The sequence below is a fragment of the Mycteria americana genome, chromosome 4, assembly GCF_035582795.1.
Source record: "Mycteria americana isolate JAX WOST 10 ecotype Jacksonville Zoo and Gardens chromosome 4, USCA_MyAme_1.0, whole genome shotgun sequence".
NCBI classification, from domain to species: Eukaryota; Metazoa; Chordata; class Aves; order Ciconiiformes; family Ciconiidae; genus Mycteria; species Mycteria americana.
Genome location: NC_134368.1, coordinates 88,294,855 through 88,319,216, shown reverse-complemented (window position 1 = coordinate 88,319,216; position 24,362 = coordinate 88,294,855). Strand labels below are relative to the sequence as shown.

General features: G+C 42.2%; 1 protein-coding gene across 2 annotated transcripts in view; it reads right to left on the bottom strand.

Annotated features, from left to right (window-relative positions):
• Positions 1–23,433, bottom strand: part of ARSJ (arylsulfatase family member J) — a 48,063-nt gene extending 24,630 nt beyond the window's left edge. Inside the window, exons 1-2 of one of the 2 annotated variants that reach the window (XM_075501199.1) lie at positions 23,008–23,432; positions 22,555–22,809 (exon numbers count right to left, since the gene is read on the bottom strand). In XM_075501199.1, the coding sequence (XP_075357314.1) occupies positions 22,555–22,592 (38 nt within the window). In that variant the 5' untranslated portion in view covers positions 22,593–22,809; positions 23,008–23,432. Of the gene's footprint in view, positions 1–22,554 lie in introns of both variants that reach the window. The other variant, XM_075501198.1, reaches the window with a different exon arrangement.
• Positions 23,434–24,362: the final 929 nt, after the last annotated feature.

The window sequence follows — 24,362 nt, the reverse complement described above, 5'->3', positions numbered from 1 at the left end:
ATAGGTTTAAATTAGGTTGTTGAACAAGTAGAATCATGCAAAGCATACTATACCTTTCAATAAACCCCCAAAATGCATATACGCTATTCCGCGCTCTCACCAGAGAGAATGATTTCTCCCACTCACTCCCTCAGGAATGTGCTTACAAAATTCCACTTCTCCTGACTCAATAACTCCTACTTCAAAATTCTTCCCAATTATGGCCATGTTTTCATCTGCTTGTTTAAATAGCTTTTGATGGCCTTTTATTACCTGCAGCTAGTTTATTTTCTAGAAAAGAAACCCCCAACATGAAACGCTCTGCCTGCACATTGCACTGTTCCATCCTAAAGTAAACTGGCAGCTAATGAAGCAAAATGCGGATTCAGAAAAGGTGGAATCTCTCCATTGATTTGTCTCTAACTTCCCTTGAGATGTAGGATGAACTACATAGGACTCCGACTCTAATAAATAGTGGCATCCTCTTGAGATCTTATTCCCTCTACCCTCTCTCAGAGGTTGCCCACCCCAGAGAAAATTTGCCTCGGTCCTAGCAGAAATCTAGCTTCAACGATAGTGGTTGAAGACTGTGGTCCGAGTTGGCAAAGACAAAATTACGTTCCCTTTTGCTCCCTCCGGCACCTGGGCAGTAACCTCTGACTTCAGAAAGGTGACAGATTTGAGCAAGGCAAAAGCATCTCAAGCCACGCAGCTAAGCCAAAATGAATTTGCCCATCGTAGCTCTTCATTTTAGCAAACCGGAATAATAATTCAGTTCTCCTCCTGTCACGGAGCGTTGTGAAGCCAACCTTATTAATGTCTCTCAAGCTGCGCAAAATCCTTTGACAGAAGCAGCTATGGAGGGCCAAAGCTTTAAGACCAAAGTAGCTGCAGTTTCCATGGGTCGGTGACTTTCCCAAACGTCTATGATGACAATTACAGATACTGGATTTCTCATCCTTTATCGCTCTGAAAATGGCTTTCAAAAATTCCTAGAGCGAGGCCGGGGTGGGAGGGTAGGTTACAACGAAGAAGGATGGCAAGAGGGGGAAGTCAGGCCCATCTTCCCTATTTCTTTCCCTATTAATTTCCCTTTTGCCATTTACCCGCATCGCCAACCAGCGTATTGGTGCTACTGGGGCTCTTTCGCCCTGCATAAGCACGGGCAGCACGAGGACGGCGGCACGTTCTCCCCCCTAGAAAAACTTTTGCTCTTGGCTCAACCGCAGGTTGTCCAATTGCCTCGCTGCCTCTTGCATTATCATCCACCTACACAAATTAAGACACGGTTTCTTTCTTTCCTCACTTCCTTAAATAATGAATTGATGAGGTGCAAATTTAGAAGCGGTATCAGCAAACACACACAGCCTGTGAACAGTTTTTTTCTTAACGACTAACGACTGTGTGCCATACATAGTAAATAGGTTAAATCATCTATTTCAGTGAAGGGAAGCAATCTGTTCCCTCCCCGTCATGTTTCCTGGCATGCCAATCTCCCGTTGTACCACGTGAACTCAGAACACTCAGTTTTTTTGCCAGGATCCTCAGTCCCAACAGGGGACAGAAAGCGGGAGGGAATATACAGTTAAGCTGCGTTCAGGTTTTTTTTTTTTGTGTGTGTGTGTGTGCATTTCTCTGTTTTTTTGCATATTACCTGTCTTCAAGTGCCTACCATTTACCTAAATAGACTGTCTGGGTTTATTTAGATTTATTTAACTAAACAACTAATTTAAAAAATCCACATTGTTGTTTCTAAACGGTGTATCAAATTACAGCTTTAAGGGAATGACATTTTATGGTTAACAAATTAGTTCTATTTTAATAAGTCATCTCTTTTTCATTAAGCATGGCAAAACCATGTGTGTGTATTAAATAAAATCTTGTAAATAACCGCTTCACTGGCTCTTAAATTTAGGTTCACCTAGCTAACAAAACAAAGGTATATTAATGTAAAACTATGCTAATGGAAAAATGATGTTTCTGAAATGTACACCAAATAGTAGGAAGAGTGCAGTCATTAACAATTAAGACAATTAGCAAATCATCTAATTGGGACTTCATCTCTGAAGTCCCGATCTCCGTCTTCATCTGGATGAAGTTTTTTCTCTGGCTAAGGTCATCTGCTTGCTTTGTTTGCTGTGTGTGCCACGCAAGAGATGGACCCACGTACTTGACGTTGTCAGCATACTGCGCTGTATCTCTGGCTCTTTACCAGCTTTCTAAGGCTGTCCTGAGCATCTGAGGAGTCAGGACGAGTGTAGAAAATGTAAAGGTCTCCTCTATCGTTGTGTATCACCTTTTTTCCCCTTCTTCCTGCAGGCATGGAGAGGATATTGCCACGACAGGAGGTGGCATGGGCTGAGCACGTTGCGTTCCTAGTCCCTGACGCTGACTGAGCATCGCTTGCTCGACAGAACGGGAACGCAGCGGAAAACATGAAGCACACTTTCCCACGTGAGTTACGTACGTGACTCAGCGTGACCCATACACCCAGCACAGGGGTGGGAGAGGAAGTACAGTCACTGGCTGTCTTTGGCCAAAAGAATAAAATAAACCCCATAAAATAAATTTTAAAAATTACATTTTTGAACCACAAGAACCACTAAAGTAAGTCCTTGTTTATACTGATTTATATTTACGGTAAACTTTTCTAGAGTTCATTTCCAAGGAATCTCTTCCCTTTGCTAAAGTTTCCCAAAAGAAACGACTGAAATTTATTACATGAAGTCTGTGGTGTGTGGGCCATTTGCATAAAATATTTTAGTATACTTTTAAAGGATGTTAAGTTAAATTTATGCTCTGTGTCTAGTTCATTTAGACTCGGAATTTGAATACTTTCCAATATGAAGTCACTAACTAGTCTGCACTGGACCTGTAAACCTGGAATATTTCCATTCATGTCAATGCAACTGATGTTAAGTTATTAATTGTGAAGGGCAGCAGATTTTGATGCATTGGAGATTTTGGGGCGAGACAAATTGACTGTAATTAAAGCATGGTTGTTAAAGCCCAAACTGCTGAAAGCTTTCTTTGAAAAGAAAACTGTTTATGCAGGAAAATATTTTTAGTTTGGACCAGCGTACTATAGACAGACACAGTTTCTGTATGGCATTAGCAGCTGATAAGCCTTGAGCAGACGGCGGAGGGGAAATATTTTAATTCCATTCCTGCCTGGCCAGTGTTGTACCAGCACCAACTGTCTCAGACACTTTTGCAGTGTGGTAATATTTGCAAGTGTTTCCTTCAAAAACGTGCAGAATTTAATTCCAAGTATGCAGGACTGTTTTGACACAACTTATCAACTGCTACCAAACAGAGCAGATTCAGACCACGCTTGTTCCATTTGCTAAATTCAAAATTTCCCATGTGCAAGCCAAGGGAATTAGGCTAGACAAGGGCAGGTTTTTTGTACACTTGTTTTTTTTTTTTAAGCCAACTACTATGGCCATGTACATTTGTTGCCAGAAGACTGAAAGTTCAAGTGAGACAGCAAATTTATTTTCCATAGAAGAATGGTGGTAGAGAAAATTAAAAGTTTTATGTCTCCCTTGCTAATCTTCTTCTAGATACCAAAACTTTACTTGGCATTCAGTATTCCATTATTTTCCCTTTTAAATTGGACACAAGACAGTTCTTTTAAAAACTACTTCCAATTATGTACACGATCATTTGGTATAAATCATTTTAAAACTAGAACTCTTCTGCCATAATTTTCATTTGGATGATGATTCCTAATACAGTAGTTGCACTTTACAAAAATTGGGTCAGGCAATACATTAAGAAGGCCAACAGCCATCTATTCTACAGACAGTTCTATCATCACTGCAGGGAAATGACAGTATTTCTTTTTAGGAGTAATGTATTTTTGAGCATGGAAGTTTTTCTTTTAGGAAGCCTTTTTAAAAGGTTGGGTACTTCTTTAGCACTTATTATTTTGAATAGTGAAGGTTTAAAATCTTCAGCACTCTTCTCAAAATTATGGGTGACACTGAATTTTACTAAATTACAGTACTGTGCACAGAATCTGGCCAATTCACAAGGACGTTTTATTAATGTTAAAGAAAAAAGACAACAAAACCTGCTGATATACAAAAATCAAGAATCCCTGCCTGAGCAACCGAGCTTGCCCTCTCCAGTAATGCTAGTTTAAATGAAGAAACTGACTATTTCAAATTGTTGTGATGTAATCTTGATGGGTTCAATCTAGTAAGGGATTATTGTCCTTACCTTCTTCATCATAATCCATGTTATTTGGAGAGGAAGAGAAGAAACTCTTATGCACAATTAAGAACACGCACGGTTTATTCCTGAAACCAAATCCAATAAGTGATAATTCCATTTTGCTGGAAGTGATTCAAAAGAAAATAAAGGTCATATTTCTAATAAAAACAGGTATTAGCTATAGTAGAGGAAACATGCAGAGCATGCCTGATTGGTCATCTCTAATCTTTAAAACCTAATGAGGCCCCCACAGTAATTTTGTATAAAATGTCCTTGCTGTTAAATACCATATGTCTACTTCAAAAGACCTGAAAGCTTCGAACGGTCTTTTAAGAAAATGCCTTCATATGTCAATGCCCATTAATTCACGAAATTGGTCTTTCCTCAGCAGAGAAACAAAGTAATGAGCATATGAAAGAGTACAAGTGTACTTGTATTGTTGAATACAGGAGCTGTACCTGCATATTAGCTTTCTGGCCCTGCGTATGATTTATGATCACCTTGATCTGCAATACAGACAATTTTTCATGAAGAAATATACTCAAGCAACTTTATCTTGAAGGTCTATGAGCCACAAGGCTCAGCCCCACCTATGGAGAAACTACAACTTGTAAAAGACAAAGCCTTCCTTGCTCACTATCGGAAGTACACAACTGAGATTCAAAGCAGGACAGCCTGGGTTCCCGGCTTGCACCAGCCTCGTTCTGCCAGCTTCAGCACAACAACATGCCTACAGAGAAGGTTTGTCCACTCATTTTGGTAATTGTAAGCCTCATTTCTTCAGAGAAATATAGAAACAAATTAGGATTGGACAATCAACCTATTCCTACCTTCATTTAATACCTGCAGATGACATCTAGTAATACTCTAGCATAGCAGGACGCATTGAGAATGGCACGGTTCATTTGACATTGTAATGCCAAAACCCACGATAATTATTTTGTTTGATGAACCAGAAACAGAGAAGGGAGAGTAGAAACCACCTCAAAACCAAAACAAACACCCAAGACTCCAAAAGCCCAAGGCTGAAAAAGACATCATGAAATGCCCATATGATTTCCTTAACTAATCCTGAAAATATATTCGGAAAATTCAGTTTCAAGTTCTAAGATGAAGAATTTGGAATAAATATATTTAATCTATGGGCTTTTGCATTCTTAAAATGCAGCTCTGAGGAATAAGTAAAAGCAATTGGGTTAATTACATTTCTAGGGATTATTTTCAGATGGGTTACGAATACATTTTTAAGGTTAAATTTATACACAGTAAATTTCATTACCTGTGCAGACTGTGAATTTGTGCTAGTAGAACGGCTGCATTGCCTTTTGGAGAGGAGAGTTGAAATTCAAAATCAAGTTGAATTAGAGGAATAGCCTGAACTAAACAGAAGGCAATTCACTTACAACAGCTGCAAATTGGTGCTTTTAGATAGGAATAATCAACTGCACAAACTTATTTTCTTGCAGAAAAAAAGATCTGGGGCTTACTGATAACCAAATCTGAAGATGAGTCAGCAATGACTTGATGTTGGGAAAAACAGACTCATCTTATCGGGATGTATAAAAGCGATTGGTTAAGTAAAACATATGACGTCCTGTTTAAAGTAAGGCAATAAAACAGCTGACAAAGGTTTTTCAGGTCTGTTAGAAACACATTTGCTTCATATCCCAACATTCAGACCAGAGAGGGGACATACCTCAAACTTGGCTGCTATCTTATTATGGTTTGGGGTGGCTTGAGCGCACCTTGCCCTGCACTGCACCAGAACGTGGGTGTTCGAAGGGGAACAAACCCACAAGGGTAATTCTCTTGTTTTAATTTGCAGATCACAGCTTCACGGGTAAAAACAGTACAAGATCTATTGTTCTTGTGACATTTCCTACCCATCCGCAGTGGAAAAAAGCGTCGTACGCTCTTAGATACACAGATGCTTCGGCCAGATTTTCTGCTGAGGTAAATTCATGCCGGTAAAGGAGCTGATGTACTGCCTTCCAATTACTCGACAGTGAAAAATATTTTAGAAACTTTGGGATTTAGAACAAAATATCGAGGCAGTACTGGTCAAACTTCAACTGGAACGGCATGTCCTGATCCGACGATCACTTTTCATGAAAAATAGGCCCAAATATAAAAAGTCCAGAGGAGAACATTAAGAGTCATCAGAGGTATATAAACCAAGATCTATGCGGAAAGATGGAAAGAACTGATTTTACTCAGGCTAGAGCAGAGAAGAGCAGAGACATGATAATAGACTTCAGACGTATAGGAGATTTATCACCTTTTTCTAGCAAAGGAAGTTCTTCACTTAGGAACTGTCAAGAGATCATAGGCTTAAACTGCAGCAAGAAGGATGGAAGTTAGACAATTTAAAAGCTATATAACTGAAATTATAGCTAAGACTGCCTGGGGAAAGTGTGGAAATCTTTGTTGAAGGTTTTTAGGAACAAGTTATTCCCACATATTTTAATAATAATTTTGTTACAATTTCCTAAAGTAGGATGGACTAGGTAATTTATTAAGATTTCTTAAATCCCTGTTTTCTCGAGGTATCTGTATGGATACAAAGCAGCAAATGCCAGTTTGTTCTCTCCATTCCAAACCGGCCAGAAGCGAGCCAGCTTCACTTCAGGAGCCGTCAAGAAAACCATCCAGAGAGCACTAGCTGTGCCTCAGCCAGTCAGTCCAGCCGAGCTTCTGTTAAACATAGCCCGCTTCGCCGCGCAGCAAAAGCAACTAGATCCACAGAGAATAGCTGAGAAAAACCAGCCTGAGCAGCACAGCGTTTAATTTGTTCCTTTAGCACAAAGACGGCAAGTTCCTCCCCGCTACGGGAACGCTGGCAGCGCCTGCGGGAGCCGGGTCCAGCAAAGCCAGCCATCGCGAAGAGGGGCTGAACCCAGGACGCCGCGGTTGTAAAAAGAACATCTGCTTTTCTGAAAACACCTTGTTCTCGTATCAGATTGCAGACCGAAGTGTAACAAATTTCCCTACACGGCTAAGACAAGCTGGCAGTAGCAGAGAACTAAATTCCAGGACTTGTAGTAAATCAGCGAAGCACGGTTTGGTTTGAATAAAGAAGGGTGAACTTAAAAGGTGAATAATCTCGCCTATATATCATATCACATCACGTATCATATCATGTCATATCTAATTAGAAACGCCTGAACTGTTTCCAACTGCCTTAGGTTTGTTTTCTTTTCAAACATTCTTAGGATTAGCATAACCTTTGTAAAGTTTCTTCTTCTCCCTGTTAGTATCCCCTTTTCTCTCCCAGTTTTAAAATACTACACTGGCAGCAAGCTATGGGGTGAAAATCAAATATTTATTAGAAAATCTCCTTTGACAGCAGGCTTTTAAACGGTTTTAAAATATTTTTCAGTACTCTGCAAGGAGTATTATCTATGATACCCCTTAAAGTGTGTTTACTACTGTGATCAACTATAATTAATCCAGCCTTAAAATACTCTCATAAGGCAAGTATAAATATTCTTACCTTACAGATACAAAAGCTGCATGCATGCACGCATGCCGGTAACTGATTAACATGAACATAAACTCTGTGTCTGAAATGTACATCAGGCTTGCTATTCAGCCAAAAAATACCTGAAGAATTAGAGAGAGAACTAAAGGACAAGGCGATACGATTCCTTCTCGTGGAGAAGACTGGGTTTGCCTCCCCCTTCGCCTGGTGCCGGAGACAGGATTAAGAGGGAAATGAAGAAAATGGATTTAAGTCTGGGCAGCCGAACTGATTGGCCGTGGAAGCAGACAGAAGACTCCAAAAGGACAACGTGGTGGGCTGCTATCCAGGAAAGCCTGGAAGATGTTTGGGAGGCTGCAAAGGTTTAAAACTGATTCGGGAACAACCTGAAAGGCTCAAGTGTTTTTTGGGGATAGCGTGAAAAAGGTCAAAGAGGCATCCTGAAGGATGGGAGGGAAGCGTTGCACAGAGAACCAGTATTACTATGGACATAATCGTTTCCTGTGCTTTTCCCCTAGAAGGACGGGAGATTGCAGAAGGAACTGGCTACTGGGTCAAGTTAATAAATGTCAATTAAATTTCAGAAACCTCCCCTGCTCCAAACCTGGAACAGCAACATCATAAGAAGGTTCACTGATGCAGATGTGCAAATGGAAGCTTGGACAAGCTACACTGCCTGCCTGCGGCCATAGAGGCAACCCAAGAGAAGATTTAGACCAGGACAGATGTGGTAATCCTTGTAGTATGCTCTAGGTACTATCCCACTGCTCCCCAGCCCCAGTAAATAAACCTGCCATTGTCCTTCTCGAAAGAACTTTAGCCAGCAGAACTCTGCTGGATACGGCTCTTCATTTGTTAGTTATTTCTCTAGCTGTCAGAAAGCATGCATGGTAAGGCTCAAAGAATTTTATTCAGCACATTTTACACACAGGGGGAGCAGTCATCTACTTTAAGTAGGTAACGAAGGTGCTTTGAGTCACCTCCTCAGAGACATCCATTTATCTCCACTCACTATATATATATGGCTACACAGGGTCCCAGCTTTGGTGCTTTCATTTGCTTGTAAGTTAGATGCCAGGTATGTGTAATGGCTTGATTACTCCCTAAGGGGTGAACTTGCACAAAAAAGCTGCTTTTCACAGTGCCAGCCATATTATTTTCAACTACCACTGTTTTTCTTACACAAAACTTTGCATTATGAATACCAAAATTAACATTTGGCACGAATACCTGAATTTGAAAACACGCAGAATGTTTGGGGTTTGTGTTGTCCATTCATACGTTTCATACGATAATTTAAATCAGTGATTCTAACACAGGAACTTATTCTTAATTTACAATTACTATCAACCTAACTGCATTCAGTGTTAATTAGAAAAAACACCTCTTCTCACACAAGCGTCCCTACCAACACGCCTATGCTACTCTCATCTTATTTTCTAAAACACACAGACATCACAAACCAGGAAAGAGTTTTCTCCTAGTTCACAGGGAAGGAAGAGGGGTCGTTCCCCATTTTTCCTCTTATGTGATGGGCACCTTCACCCTACAGGGAGGGCTTCCAAACCCAGGAGCCTGGGCAAATGATCCCAAGGTCAGAAAGTGAAATCTTTGTCATCTGACTGACTGCTTACATTTTTTCCTCCTGTAGCTGCTTCTGACCCTAACATTTATTATGAAGATCAATAATTTTTGAAGGAGCAGATATGCCCCCCAAGCCCCCCCCCAAACCCAACTATGACATGAAATCATTTCACACAGAAATGTGTTACTCTGATTTTTTTCTTTTAAGATGTCTCAGACTGTGACTTGTTTATTGAGAAAAACAAAGCAAAATATCCCACAAACTTAATTTTGCCTTACCTAAGCTGACTCACCATGGTTAATGGTAGCAAAATATATGTTTTTGTTACTGAAGTGAGCAGGTATGACTCAGTTACATAGAGGACATATGTTGAATAATAAAGTGTCATCTTGACATGACAGTTGTTCAGAGTCAAAAGCACTAGAAGGACTTGCACAGAAAAGCTACATCTATACAAACAAAACCGTTAAATCAGCTTCCTGATAAAGATCGTGTCTAGTTAACAAATGCAGTGTAGGAGATAACAGCTAGAATTCAGACTATTAAACTCCAGTGCACTTCAAGGTCACATTTAGCAGCAGCAGGCAGAGTATCAAAAGGATGCTGAAGAAAGCCACTTGGCTTCTAGCAACAACACAGATAGGAGCCTTGAGGTTAGTATAGAAGACATTAACACGCTACTTGAGCTACATTTCCCCAGTGGAAAATAGCCAGCGTTTTGCATGGCAGAAATAGAATGTGCTATATAGAAAGCTCTGAGCTCAAAGCAAGCAGAAGCATTTCTACTGGAAAGGACTATGAAAATATTTGACTCCTCCAAATGGAGGCTAAAAAGCCTGCGGCTGCTGGGCTCCGGTCTGCAATCAACTCAACCCTGGCAAGATTCATTCTGCAAAGCCTCATCACAACCGGATAAAGCAGTCCCAAAATTTCAAATTGATACAAGGAACACGAAAACAGAAGCTGGTAACAACGGAACCCCAATACATAACCCCTGTAATTGTCTCAGGTGGCAAAAACATACAAAACATTATCAACAGAGAACCTTAAAACTCTGAGAGATGCTACATGCAGTTTCACCGTGGGAAGCACATTACTGCCAAAGGTTATAAAATGAAATTTGTGAGAGAGTAAAGACTCAACAGGGCTATAACAGTGCCAAACACTATTACCTAAGCTCTTAATCATTACATAGGACTGCATCACTTACAGCATACATACCTAGTACTACCAAGATGGCCAAATATTCCTCAGCTGATCACAGAGGCTCATTCTTTTTAATCGTAAATGAAGCCTTAAAGGTTTTGCAATGTAACAGGGCCAAAATTGTATAGCTACAAAATTCAGAACCCAGGAAACGTTATCTTCCTTCTGTACTGTACACAGGACCGAATTCTCACCTTCCTATTAAAATGAATTCCATATTGTAACAGCAGCAACAACGAAGTTAAGAAGAAAGAAGACAGAAATAAATCTCACGAATTGTATAACCGCTTCAGTGAAGTACAGACCTGACACACGTACGTCTCTCTATCTTTAGTAATGTATATACTTCCTGCATGGATCTGGTAAAAGTACAGGCGACCTTTCAGAATTTGAGATACAATGCTAAATTTAGTGGTGTTCTATTCTTACCGGTATGCTGTGTTCTTCAAGAAACAAGACTTTAATAGGGCTGTAATAACAATGACTCAGGAGAGCGAGTGTTCAGACTGCTTAAGAGGGCCATAAACCAAGGCAAGCTCTCCAAATACTTTATTTTTTGCCTAGAGTTCTTTACAGGGGAGAAACACCACAGAATGAAGTTGCTCCTTCCTCCCCTCCACCAGGAACATTATTGTGACAAAGTAGAAGCATAAAATAATTTAAGTTGGAGGTGACTTATGGAGGTCGTTTGGGCTAATTCCAAGCTGAACCAGGTTGCTCAGGGCACTCTCCAGTTGACTTTAAATCTCTCCAAGAATGGAAATGGCACAACCTGTCTGAGCAGCCTGATCTAGCCTCGATGCCACCAGTGCCCATTGCCTTTCTTCCTTTCCCTGGGCACCTCTGAAAGAACCTGCTTCTGCCCTCTCTGCTCCTCCCAGGAGGTAGCTGAAGACAGGGATGAGATTCCCTTCAGCCCTGCCTTTGGCACAGCAACAAACCCAGCTCTCAAAGCCTCACCTGGTGCATCCGGCGGTGAGAAAACTGAAGGAAAGCATCCTACGGGAGAGTAAATGCTAGAAGCAGACTGCAAATCAGAATGAATTTGAAATGATGGTAGTAAGGGAAGTACAAAAGTCAAAACCCCTCTGCTTTACGAGAAATCAGCAAACATACTAGAACAGCTTTCTCTGAAGCCTCTTGAAAACAGGACCATGGAACAGTTAAGGAAGGAGCTGCCGTTATGCTGTGGTCATTAACGAATTCACCAAACTAATTTCATCAGTTCGCCCTTAAAAAGAAAAAAAAAATAAATCTATTTTTAAGAGATGAATGGAAATATGAAAGAGTTCGTGAAACAGTTTTCTTAAGTTCATTAAAATTGGTAAAAGCTAGGGAATTTCCTAACAACAGCCTAGATTCCAATTTCTTTTATTTTCTTATTTCCAGGAGGAAACAAACAATAAAAGAGTTTATAAAGTCAGTGCGTCCCTGCTATGTAATATAAGTTGGCAGGAGGCCTAATTAGACAACCTCCAGAGGTCCCCTCAAACCCAGTTTTCTATGACTCTATGAACTATCATACATGACAAGTAAAACTAAATGTATAAAATGTGATGGTAAGTATTGTTTTGACAAAGTTTATTAACTTCAGAGAGGCACAATTTGTGAGGTAACAGTATATCTCTTAGCGTATATTTAGTCTAAAGCTACTACATTGCTTCCCCCTACCCCGAGACTAATTTTCTCCACTCCCTCCAGCTTCACATTTTCCAGCTTCACATTTTCCTCAAATTGTAATGTTTCTTCAAATTTATCATTTGCTCCTTCTTCAAAACAGAAGGGAACTCATTTCTTACGAGAGCTTATTATCACAGAGATTGCCTCCACAGTAGTACCTTGGTACCCACTTATGTTCTATAAATGTTAAGAAAAATTACGTAACGTTATCTCATAATGGTACAATAGTCTCTACCAGGGAAGAAACTCTTTAAAATGTATAAAAGAAGAGCAAGATAGACTGAATCTGAAAATGGACACAAGAGATTTATCTAGAAAACAGCCAATATTCTGATAAATGGGTATACTGGAATTAAAATATACTCCAAAAAGCTGAATTAATATTTCAATATTATGTTTTTCAAAAAGTAAAAACAAAAGCAAAACAAAAGACAGAGCAATTTAGTTAGAATCCTGCGTTTCTCTATAATCACATTAAAATATCATCAAGAGATAAGGACACTGTTTTGCTTTTAGTACGAAACATCAGGTATTTTTAATTATTAGAAGAAATATGTTCGATTCTTTTGAATATTTTCATGTTCAACAATGGGAACATTTCGGTTTTCCACTGTCCGTCACGGAAACTGCCTGTATGCCGTCACCCTGTGCCATAATACAACAAACCCTTAAGAGGAAGAGAACTTGATAGCATTAATAAATTGTATTTTGAAATATCTTTATCATGTGGATCTCTACGCACAAAATGGTAATCCGACCGGGCAATGCGTACGACAGAAGCTGGAAACTGATAACCTAGCAAGATGCATTGCAAAGTCTATCTTTCACGTAGCGTCGTGAGCCAACTGAGACAGACGGAGGGAGTTTAGGCCTGATTCTACATAGCTGCTGAGGATTGTGACTTTAAGCAAGGTTAAGACTTGTGGGACCTTCTTTTGTACTGTTTTTAATATCGTTTAAAGCTTCCACTTATTGGAATAAACACTTCCATACTTATGGTTGTAAGTCTTAATGACCAAATACGTTTCTATGACTTACTATATGTCTTTTAAAGGAGGCATTGGATTGCTCTTTCCTCCAACACGTGGGATGGGAACGCACGTTTGGTGCCTCCGATGTAAACCATGATCAGCTCCATGCTCTTTCCCACGTACCTCCCTCCTCTGTGCGTGAGGCCCTCCCCAGGTCACACACTTGCTGGTGGCACTGGTTCAGCAGCCTTCCCCGACCTTTTCATACTCTGCCCATGTGCAAGACGCAGTTCATCTGCGCATCACAGCCAACCACCTACGAACACTACGTGCCATGGCAGTGAGAAAGCTGTCATGGCACAAAGGTCTTTATTAATCAGGTGTTTAAGTGTAAGAAAAATAAGGTATGGGTTTGGTTCCTATACGTTGATTTTCTGCCCCTAGGTTGAAAATCTGGGGCCACAGCATACTTACGATATTAATAATGTCTACTTTAATGCTTAGTATCAGTCTCTTCATATATGCATTTGGGAAGATAATTTCGGATTTGAAGCATATTAAAAAGTACTTCAATATCCCAGATTTGTTTTCTAACTCTAGCAACGTTCCCCCTCCCCAACCTAGACCTTGATAATACGGTGATAACTGCCTGAATTAATAAGCAGGTGATAGCTGACACAGTTAATTAACCTATTACAATTACAGTTGAACTAGAATCATGAAACGTTTAACTTATTTCTTATTATGAGCCAGCAGGTACAATAAAGTTCCCTATTTAAAACGTTTCAATTTCATCACAGACCACAAAAAGTCAAAAGCTATTTTACTCAAACCTCAATGGTTAAAACGTCTTTTCTATTAGTATTTTAAATTTGTTAGCCATTAGTGTTATCTTGATTTCTTTCTGAACTCTTCATATTGCATTTCAGCCTACCAATTTACATTTACAGAGACAAGCTGAGGTCACCAGCCAGATCTACTGGCTTTTAAATAAGAAAACTAATAAATTGGGCAGCTATTATAAAAAGATTACTGATACAGAGAAAGCAAACACATCCCACACAGGCGCAATCTTCGTTTACCTTGTACTATTTCTATTAATCTAATGAATTAAGGCTGGTGAAATGACCTCATTCATTCTTAAGCATACATTCAAAAACTAAGCAAACTCACCTCGGGATAGAAAATCTGACTATGAATCAATACAAAACAAGGCAAAAAATACAGGGGAAATAGGAAATCTCAAAGATTTACAGCTCGGAATTAATGAGCTCCTCACACTGCAAGAAACTGCACTAGTCTGGAGTAGAATATGAAAAAAGCAGCGTGAAGTGTCATGCACTGACGAGGCAGTTGCTCACGTGTGTCAAACGGTATCCATTACTAAACATTAACTTTTGAGATTTTTAATGGAAATTACCAGATTCCACAACAAATTATAAGGTTATCATATAAAAATCAATTACTACAACACAAGGAAAAAAAAAAAATCTAACTCCCCCAAATTTGAAATAGATTATTGTATTAGCTGGTTGAATAAGAAGAAAAAAAAAAAAAGTAAAAAGATAACCACAAGTTCCATAAATCTAATGGCTTAGTTTTCATCCACTCATCTTTCTTGACATGCGGTAATACAAACTGTTAATTTATAATATTTTGTTATGATTTTTTATTTCCTGTGCACATATTAATGAAATATTACTGTGAGGACATGAAATATTACATTAAGAACGTCCTCGATTCTATGAGGACTGCTTTGCTAGGCACACATCGTGGGAGCAAAAAAAAGAGGCACGTTTTAAATGGATTCAAGAATGATCAAACATTTTATAAGTTTAAAGATCTCCATTACCTTAGAACAATATTGTACTAACATGTGCAGAGGCCCTGATTCAACAAAACAAATACAAAACTGATTTAAAACTGAAAGCGCGGAAAAACTCAAACCCAGAACTAAGACACCCGCAATTATGAAAACAAAGCCCTGGGTCTGAAATTATCACCAACATAAGTGTCACAGACGAAAAGGAATTAGACAGATCCTTCCTTCTTCCCACCTTTAGCTCATAACGCTGGCAAATCTTTCTATGAAATGTAAAGTATTTTAATGAAAACATGAATTTAATTTGTCCAAATTTTAAGTCCCAGCTAACTTGATTGTCTTGGTCTAAATCCTTTGACATGAAAGTAAACCCCATCTTTTTACTACACAGTTTTATTTCCAGACACTCGTCTCAGTTTCCCGTCCTGATTCGCGTAAAGGGTCTCACGAAGGAAGAGTAACACTGAAAAGTGAGAGCTGTTCTAAGAGTCCACCACTACCACTCATTCAAGTTATTGTTATAGGCAGCAACACGCATCACCAATCGCAAAGCAAACATATCAGGAACAATGCTGAATGAGCACAATTCCTTAATTATTTTAAGCCTAACTTTTCCGTGGAATAGAATTTCTCTTTTCCAGTTAAAAAAAAAAAAACAATGAACCAACCAACCCAAACCCCAGGCTAAAAGACTATAACTTAAACTCCTCAGAGTACTGATGATTCACAATCATGCATTTTGTAGATTTATTTCCAACTGTGCTTCTTTAACTTACTGCACTTTGTATAAATTGGACAACAAAAAAAAAAGTTAATCCATTTCCACTATCTAGTTAGTTATATATGTCAGATAACGCTGTTTGTCTTATAAGCAGTGGATCTAAACTATCAAACAATATTCTGAAATGTTACCAGAAAGCGATGCAAGAAGAACTTATCACAACCTGTACTACTTCCTCCATGTCATTTTTTTTTTAATCTTTATTGTTTGCATGTAGTTTCCTTTCCAACTCTTTCCTCCAAATGCTCCTTTGTACAGTGCGTTAGTAATTATGGTGATATGAACAGACTTCTTATAGCTTAAGACCAGTTCAGTACCTGGATCTAATTTTGAGGAGAGCACAGAGGAGAGCAAAATAAGAAAAGGAAGTCCTTGCATTTAATTATCTATTCATTCTCTGTGTGTGCTGCATGCATATATATATATTTATATATATATATGGACAATGTCATCCTAAGTGAAAGACATAACAAGAACATGGAAAGAGATACCACAACATCTTTGGCAGCAGTCCCACAAATTGTCCTGAAAGCAGTCAGCAGAAATAAGTAATTACATACTACAAGAGTTATGAAGGCCTAGGGGGGGGAAATCTTGAAAATTTTCAGAGAAAATGAGGATATGGAAAACAGGAATTTCTAGGAGAAAACCGAAATGAAACTTTCACACAGACTACTTTCTCTCAGAATGAACGCGGAAATAATTTCTAGCGTTTGAAAACATTTTATGAACGCTCTCCCTCAGAACGCCTTCTGCAGTTAATATGTACTTCAAATGAGCCACAGATGAATCCGAGTTGGAAGAGAAGCCATCCAATTCAACCCTTTTCCCCAAGACAGCTTTAACTACATTATGACATTCCTGACATATTTGTCTTGTCTGTTCTTCATGACTGCCAATGAAGAAACTCAGCAATTTCCCAAAGCCAGCTATCCCAGTGTTTCACAATCTTTAGCACTTGGAAGCTTTCCCTCTTATCGAACCTCTACTCAAGAAAGCCCCTCATTTCTTGTACCACCCATCATGACACTGAAAACACATTATGCCCTTTCTCTCTGCATAGCTCTTAAAATACTGAAGACTTATCACATCCCTTCTCATTTTTCTCTTCTTTAGACTAAACAACTCCATTTCTTCTGATCTTTTCTCCACAGTTATCTTCCTGAGATATCTGATCACCCTTATCTGGACACTATCCAATTATGCACATTGCTCTTGGAGAGCGATGCCCAAGTTTGGGCACAAGTAGAGCAGAAGGGCTGCTTCACATATCTACTAGGCTCCCGTGTTTATACCAACTGGTATGATGTTTGCTTTTTTTTGTAACAGCATGACATTGCTGACTTTATAATCAGTGCATGAGTCACTATAATTCCAGCTACTTTTCTAAAGAAATGCTGTCTAAGCGTTGTTCACCATCCTCTGCTTGTAAAGTTGTTCTGGCTCCAGCGTAGTATCTTCTCTTTATCACTGCTTCCTTTAATTCTGCCTTTTTTCAGATTATTTCTCTAATTTGTCAAGATGATTTTCAGTATCACTACAGTCCATTAACGCTGGCAGTCCCTCCTATCTTAGTGGCATATTTAATCAGAACATTTTATTTCCTCACCCAGGTTCTTAATGGAAACACAGATCAGAATTAAACTCTGGACCGAAGACTGCCAAGTCTCTTTACTTCAGAGCAGATAAAGTATCAGACCATCTCTTGACACTTAGGGCTGATATTCTGCAGTCCTTCATATTTTGTTAACTACAAAATAGGGAATACGTATAATGGAGTGTTACGTACATTTCCCAGTATTCCCATCAAGTCTTTGAGACCCTTCATTTCAACTCAGAGCACAGAAGATAACTCCCCAGTCACATACCGTTGTACTGGATCCTTCTCAGAGCAACCAAACTGCTGAAACTGCAGTTTGGACCATTATGCACCCAGGAGGCAGGGAAAGAGAAGGCTTACCAAGAAGTCTGAACCCCCAGAATACAATATTTCTCTTTGCTTGCAAGTCAGCTGCGCTGCTTTCAATTCAAAGTATTTTAACTTTCCTCTAGCCTACTTCCATTTGTCAAAATCGCTCTTAGTTTGCTGAAACGTTGTCATTTTTAATGGTGAACGATGTATTGCTACGCAGGCATGCCTACAAGAGAATACATACTAACTGGCTATATATAGCTATATATATTTATAAATGTGCAATATGCCTATACTTAGATAACAGATATAATTATTTCTATTAAAATAACACTTTGATTACGCTTACTGATTGTACAATCTATTTCTGTCTGCTCTGGATGAGCAAATTCTCAGTATTTCATTTTATCCCAGGGAAACAAAGGATTTATTTCCCCAGCCCTTCAATATTTCTCAACATCTTCCATCTCCACATTCCATCCATCACGCAAAGCTCATTCTTGAGATTAGTGTAGGGCTTCCATGATTCGTAAGCGTTCACTGTAAAAGGGAGTTCAGATTCCTTAGTGGTCTGTAACCCTAGCTGCGCATCGGTTTCCACAGAGATCCCTACTCTTGCGTAGGTCAGGAACCTTCCTGTGGCCCAAAGGGATTCCAGTGCACGTAATGGTCCTAAAGTTACAAGTCTGACGGTCAGGAGAAAACTGGGAGCCTAGAAGAGGAAGTAGTTGTCTGCTGCCTACATAACGCCAAAAATATTCATGGCATATTATGTCTAGATGCCTTCTTTTCTTATCAGTCAGTCTTATTTCTCAAATTCCTTTGCTAAGTTAAGTATTGTTCCAGCAAATACAACTACACTGCATAACACCCTCTGCAGAACTGGGTCAGCTACCCCAACAGATGTTCACCTAAGCTTGTAGTCTTTTTGTCTCTCCAGCTCAAAGGAATACACCTCCTTTTGGTCATCATCTTTCAAAATTTCTTTAAAAACTCTGGGAAACCGTCCACACGCTGACTATGCTTCCATAAGTCTTCATTTAAAAAGGAGATGACTCTTCATGATAACGTAACTTATCTCAATCCTCGTCGCAACCCACTCTCATGTGCGCACACACAGAAAACTTCACACGCCAATAATCTTAGATTTTCTTAGTACGTTACGTGACCTGTATCGTTCCATAAATCAAGATCTTAAACCGTACTACCAAATTGGTCTACAAGATTATTGATACACCAAAAAATCACCAAGGCTATTAAGCACACAGATACAACAACTAACTCAATACGTGCTTGGCCAGCCGGCTGCTGGGCGCAGGCTGCGTATCCTCGTGCGTTCTTAACCCCGAACTTGAAGGCTGAGCCACTATTTTTTATGGCCCTCTGTGTAAATTACAATAGCATAAACAACAGGAATAGCTTTATTTGTTGTTTCTTTCATGGATGAGTTAAAAAGTAGTCTTTTAGTTTAGCTGCGTTCTGTACCACATTTACGTCTCTCGGTATCTTAAGGATACTCCAGCATGGCTGATGTACGCACACGTGCGAATTTCTTCTCGCCTAACTCAGTGCTTGTGTAAGATAGTTTTCACCTCAGCACTAGTTCAAAGCTGGATATCCTGAGCTATTCTGCTTAAATTATTTAGTTTATTCAGGCATGCCTATTACTTCCAAGGAGAAAACAACAAAAAAATACTGTATCATACAATACAATTGGTCTAGAGAACAACTTATGTTCACTCACATCCTTGGGAGTAAAAAACAAAGAAAAGCCAAACATGCCTACAGTCTTTCTACAATTTATCAGCAGGCCAATAACCTCTTGAGTATATGCAGGCCCCTGCCCTGCTCAGACCGGCACAAAGCAACAATAGGGCTGAGTCTCCAAAAGCCGCTGATGATGAAATTTTCAATCCAGCTGTAGGAGCTCAGGCAGGAACGGCAGCGGTCCCAGGAGCAGCACAAGCCAGAGCAAACTCTCTCGCCTGGGTCACTTCTGCCATCGCAGTCGTGCAGCTGCGGAGCACGGGCTGAGCTGCTTCCCGAGAGCCTCCCTTACCTCCCCGCCTTGGCCCCAGCGCGGCCGGCCGGGAGAGCACATCACTTGTGGCACTCAGCCTGCTGGCTCGCACTTTTCTTCTCTGTTCCCAAGATTCAGCTCAGCTGTAACCCCCTCCCCACACCCAAAAATAAAGCCCAAAATAATTAAAAAAAAAGCTGTGGAAGCCAGCCTTACTATTAGCCTAAAAGCAATAGCTTTTGATGGAGTGAATGGGGAAAGAGGTAATACTGGCAGAAAGCAAGAAATGAAAGTAGGCCAAAGCCTTAAGCACGGGATATAAGAAAGCAAACAGAGGGAAGCAGAAGTGGTCAGAAAGACAGGCTCACCAGCAGTCACGCCGTGGTACGGCACGCAGGGGAAAAAAGAGCTAATTCTACCTCTTCCTTTTAACAGGCCACCTCCACCCTCCTTCCCTGTGCTCATTCACCAGCACAGGACAGCTACCAAAAGAAGGGTCTCTGCTAACGCGAGCCTTAGGGAGACTGCCTGGAGACCTATGAAGAATCTGGAGCATTCGACGTCTCTTTGCCTGAAGTCTAACTCCCACTCGGCAAGGTGAGTCAGTGCTCCCTCACGAGCCTGGTTTACACAAGTCCCTCTGTCTTTTGTAGATCAATTGGGTAACGTTTGGAACGTGGTAAGCACGGTATGTGTTCCATGCCTGTCGGGGGGCATGGAACATCCAGGTGACCCTTCAGTGGACGAGCGGGCTTTTACCCTTCAACTAACACATCTTGGAATTCAAGAAATAACAGCGCTTCCCTGGATTAGAAGTTTCTGAGTCCTGGCATTTTAATTAAGGTACCTCTACTAAGAAAGCATTAAAAGCAGTTATCACTAGCATTTATCTTCAGCCAGAAGGGATAATAGTATCCTCTGAATAGGCCCTGTTAATACTCTACCCAAACCTATTAACCCCTCACCATTCCCTTCCTTACTTCTCCATCATGCGAGGCAGTTCTTGCTCTCTGCTGCTCCTTTTTCCCAAAGTAGACCAACATAAAAAAAACGTTCTAAGGGTTTTAGAGCAGCAGGCTAAAAAAATAAAAACGAAGTATAAGCAAATTTCTTTTTTCCTATAAAAGGTTCCAAAACCAAAGTAGGCAGATTTGCAGAACCATTTCCGCCTGACGAGCCGATGAAGAGAGCAGGGTTCCTCAGAACACGCCTACCTTTTACTATTAGTATATATTTACACACAAACTGCTCCATATTTAACGAAGGATTAAAATAGTTCAGCTGAGTTGCTGTTACTCCTTACTTTTCGTTTATTCTTTTTCGTGTTTAGACAACCTCTGCAGTCTCCAAGAGCCAACACAGCACCCTGGTTCCCCTGGAACCCAGTCGTCCCATTCCTCCACCGCTGCGTGAGTCATTGTTGTGCAGCGTGACATTCCCTTTGTAAAGCACTGCTTCCCAAACCACCGTCCTCAGAAAGCTGGCCGGCTACACGCTGCTGGCGCAGGTCCTTGCTTCCAACTGCTGCACCGCTTTAAAGACAACCAAGACACATTAAACACTGTCCTGATACACATTTCCCTTGTAAGCTGTTACTTTAGCTGCCGCAGGGCAACTACGTTCTTGTGAATGAGTAAGTAGGTGTCTCAAAATAACTTCTAAGACACAGTCCACATAAAGAAAAAGGAAAAAAAATCCAAACAAGCCAAAAAAACGTGTGGGGAAGTTTTGCTTTAGGTAACATGGTCAGCTCTCCATGCAAATCTCCCTAGTCCAGCATGTCTGGGAACTAGACCGAGACCAAGAATTATCTCCAGCTCTACCATATGGAGATGCAAGACACCGAGCCAGTTGCTTGTTTTATTTAAACATGTGTTTCTTTTACCAGCACTATTAACATTGCCTTATTCCTGTTTATACTTAAGGAAAAGAGAAATAAACTATGTAACTTTTTTCCTCTCATTTTGTTTTGCTCTTTTAAGAGTTCCCCATTCCTGTCAAAGTGAGTTAAGCTAAACAGAAACAAGGCGGTTTTGTTCCAGAGTAAACGTGTCCACACTTGGAGTTACGTGGGAACCGTTCCTACAGTTCAAATGCATACCCCCCCGCCTTAATCCTTATTAACCTTCGCGTGTAAGAAGGCCTTCATGTTAGGTTAGGTAATTGCTTATTTACTTAACAGACCACGATAAAACACAATTTACCAGAGACGGCGAAGCATGCGATACCAACCCACTGCTTTTACCGTTTTGGTGAGGCACCTATTTTAGTGGCTTAAAAGTTTCTAATCGTTTGCAAAGCGGCAATCGCATCACGACAAGAGCGATGCTGCAGCTCAGAGGCTCCTGAAAGAGAGTCTTGATTCCCTGCACTTATCCCTATGTGACACACTGGGGAATCATCCCATAAATTCAATATAACCCTCAGAGAGAACTCGCGTTAAGTCGAGGTTCAGCGAGACCCGTGATCCAACGTGCCGGCTGCAATAAACGTACTGGAGAAAAGGTAACGCTTTCAGTTCCCTAACAGGGGCTCCTCCTGCAAGTCACTCTGAAATCGCCCAGAAAATCTAAGCTGATCGCTTCGCGGTAATAGCAACGTTACTCGACAACCGGCACGTATGTTTGCAATGCAGTAAATGTAAATGTACTATAGCACTCTACAGGGGTAGCTCGCAGTGCTGAATCCTTATTGGCTCACAGAGCGTGAGTTTTTATTTCGCTTTTTCAAACATATTAGAAAGTCCGTTTCATTCAAGGCTTTTAAGTGACTCGGGAAGGCACCTCTCTGCCTACAGGATCAGGCAGAGGCGTACCCAGCCAGGTTCGACCCCTGCTCTTTTCAACAGGGACAGCGTTTAAGCTCGGTGAGGTGAATGATGAAGTAGTAAACTTACTTTCCAGTGATAAATTGGCTTCTGGATGGTGTGCACATAGGCTGAACATAATAGTTCTCCAGCTTAACCCCTTCAGCGGCTAGCTTGTCCAGAGTAGGCGTCCTGATCTCCGATCCGTGGTACCCTACGTCTCGGAATCCCTGATCGTCAGCCAGGATGAAGATGATGTGAGGCTGCGAGCTGGGGGCGCCGGCCCCCGGCTCCTCTCCCAGCCCGGTCCCCGTCGCCTCCGTCTCTCCGGGGCCGCTTCCGAGGCTGTCCCAGGACAGGTAGCCGTAAGCGAGGAGGCTGAGCACCGAGAGGCCGGCCAGCACCCCCAGGGCCAGCATCTTGCCCTTGCAGAGGCGGTGAGGCCAGCTACACCCACCGCGGGCCATTCACCGCGGCTGGAGCAAGAGCGAGACACAAGAGAAAAAGGACAATAAAAAGAAAACGACAAAACCCCCAACAAACCGAGACAGCCTCTGCGGCGGGGGCAGGGACGCTCCGGGGTCCCGCCGAGCGGGGGAGCAGAGAGGAGCCCCGCTCCTCGCAGCCGCCGCCGACTTCAGCAACTTCGGCCGCTGCTACGGGAGAGGCGGCGGAGGCCGCCCTGCCCGGTGCCGGTGCCGGGGGGGTGGGCAGGGCCCCGCCGGGGGTCACAGCATCCTCGGCCCGCCTCCGGCCCCGCGCCGGGGCGCCGCTGCCTGCCCGTCCCGGGGCCGCTGCCCATGGCGGGGCGAGTCAGGGCGCCCCGGCGCAGCGCCGCCGCGGCCGGCGGGACGGGGCGGGACGGGTCGGGGCACGGGACGGCACGGGACGGGACGGGACGGGACGGGACCTGCTGGGCCGCCTCCCCCGCGCCCCTCCGCGCACACCGGCCCGCCCGGGCCCTCCGCCCGCCCCCTCCGGCGCTGCCGGGCCGCTCCCTCCCCTCCCCGCTCCTCCTCTCCCCGCCCCGCCGGGGGGGCAGGGGGACCCCGGTCCCGGGAGGCAGCCGGAGCCCCGCTCCCCCCTGCCCGCCCCCGCCGCAAACCCATCTCCTGCCTGCGCCCTCCCCCCGGCCAGCCCCCTCGGCAACTTCTTTCTCGCTTTCTTTCTCCCCTCCCCTCCCGGCTTCTCCTCCCCTCTCCCCGCACCTCCTCCCCTTCCTCGCCCGCCCCCCGCCCGGATGCCGCCGCTTCCCCCGCCGCTCCCCGCACTTCGGCGGCGAAGCCCCCCGGGCCGGCGCCCGCCCTCGTCTCCCCCGCTGCGCCGGGCAGACCTCGCCGCCGGGCAGCCCCACGTCGCCTTCCCAAAGCTGGGTGCTCGGTTTGCCCTCCTCCTCCTTCTCCCCCCGAAATATCGATCGGTTGAAGTGTTTCTGAAATCGCCACAAACATCTGGAAGGTATGAATGTACCGGATTTGTTTTCAGCCACAAACCGGTCCCAAATCCCAAACCCTCCAATTCTGGTAAGGCTGTGGCAAATGCGAGGAATGCGCCTTTTCAAAGTACTCTAATTTTTTTTTTTAAATTGGGGTTAAAAGTATGAATGTGCTGCAGTTGCAAAATACAACTTCACCCCAGTCCTGACAGACACTGAAGCAAGCAGAAACTTACGGTCATGCATGATTAGGCTAAACTGAAGTAAAGGTGCAGGTTGGGCCTGTCTAACATGAGTCATCCTTACAGGAAAAACTTTTACTCAGACTAGATTTTATAAAGCGTTAACTCTTAAACAGCCACTTGGACGAAATCCTATAGTTACCACACCTCTGCGCCAGCAGCCCTCAGAAGCTCCGGCTGGTCCCTGCTAACAGGCTGGTATCCCTCCAGCAGGAACGCTT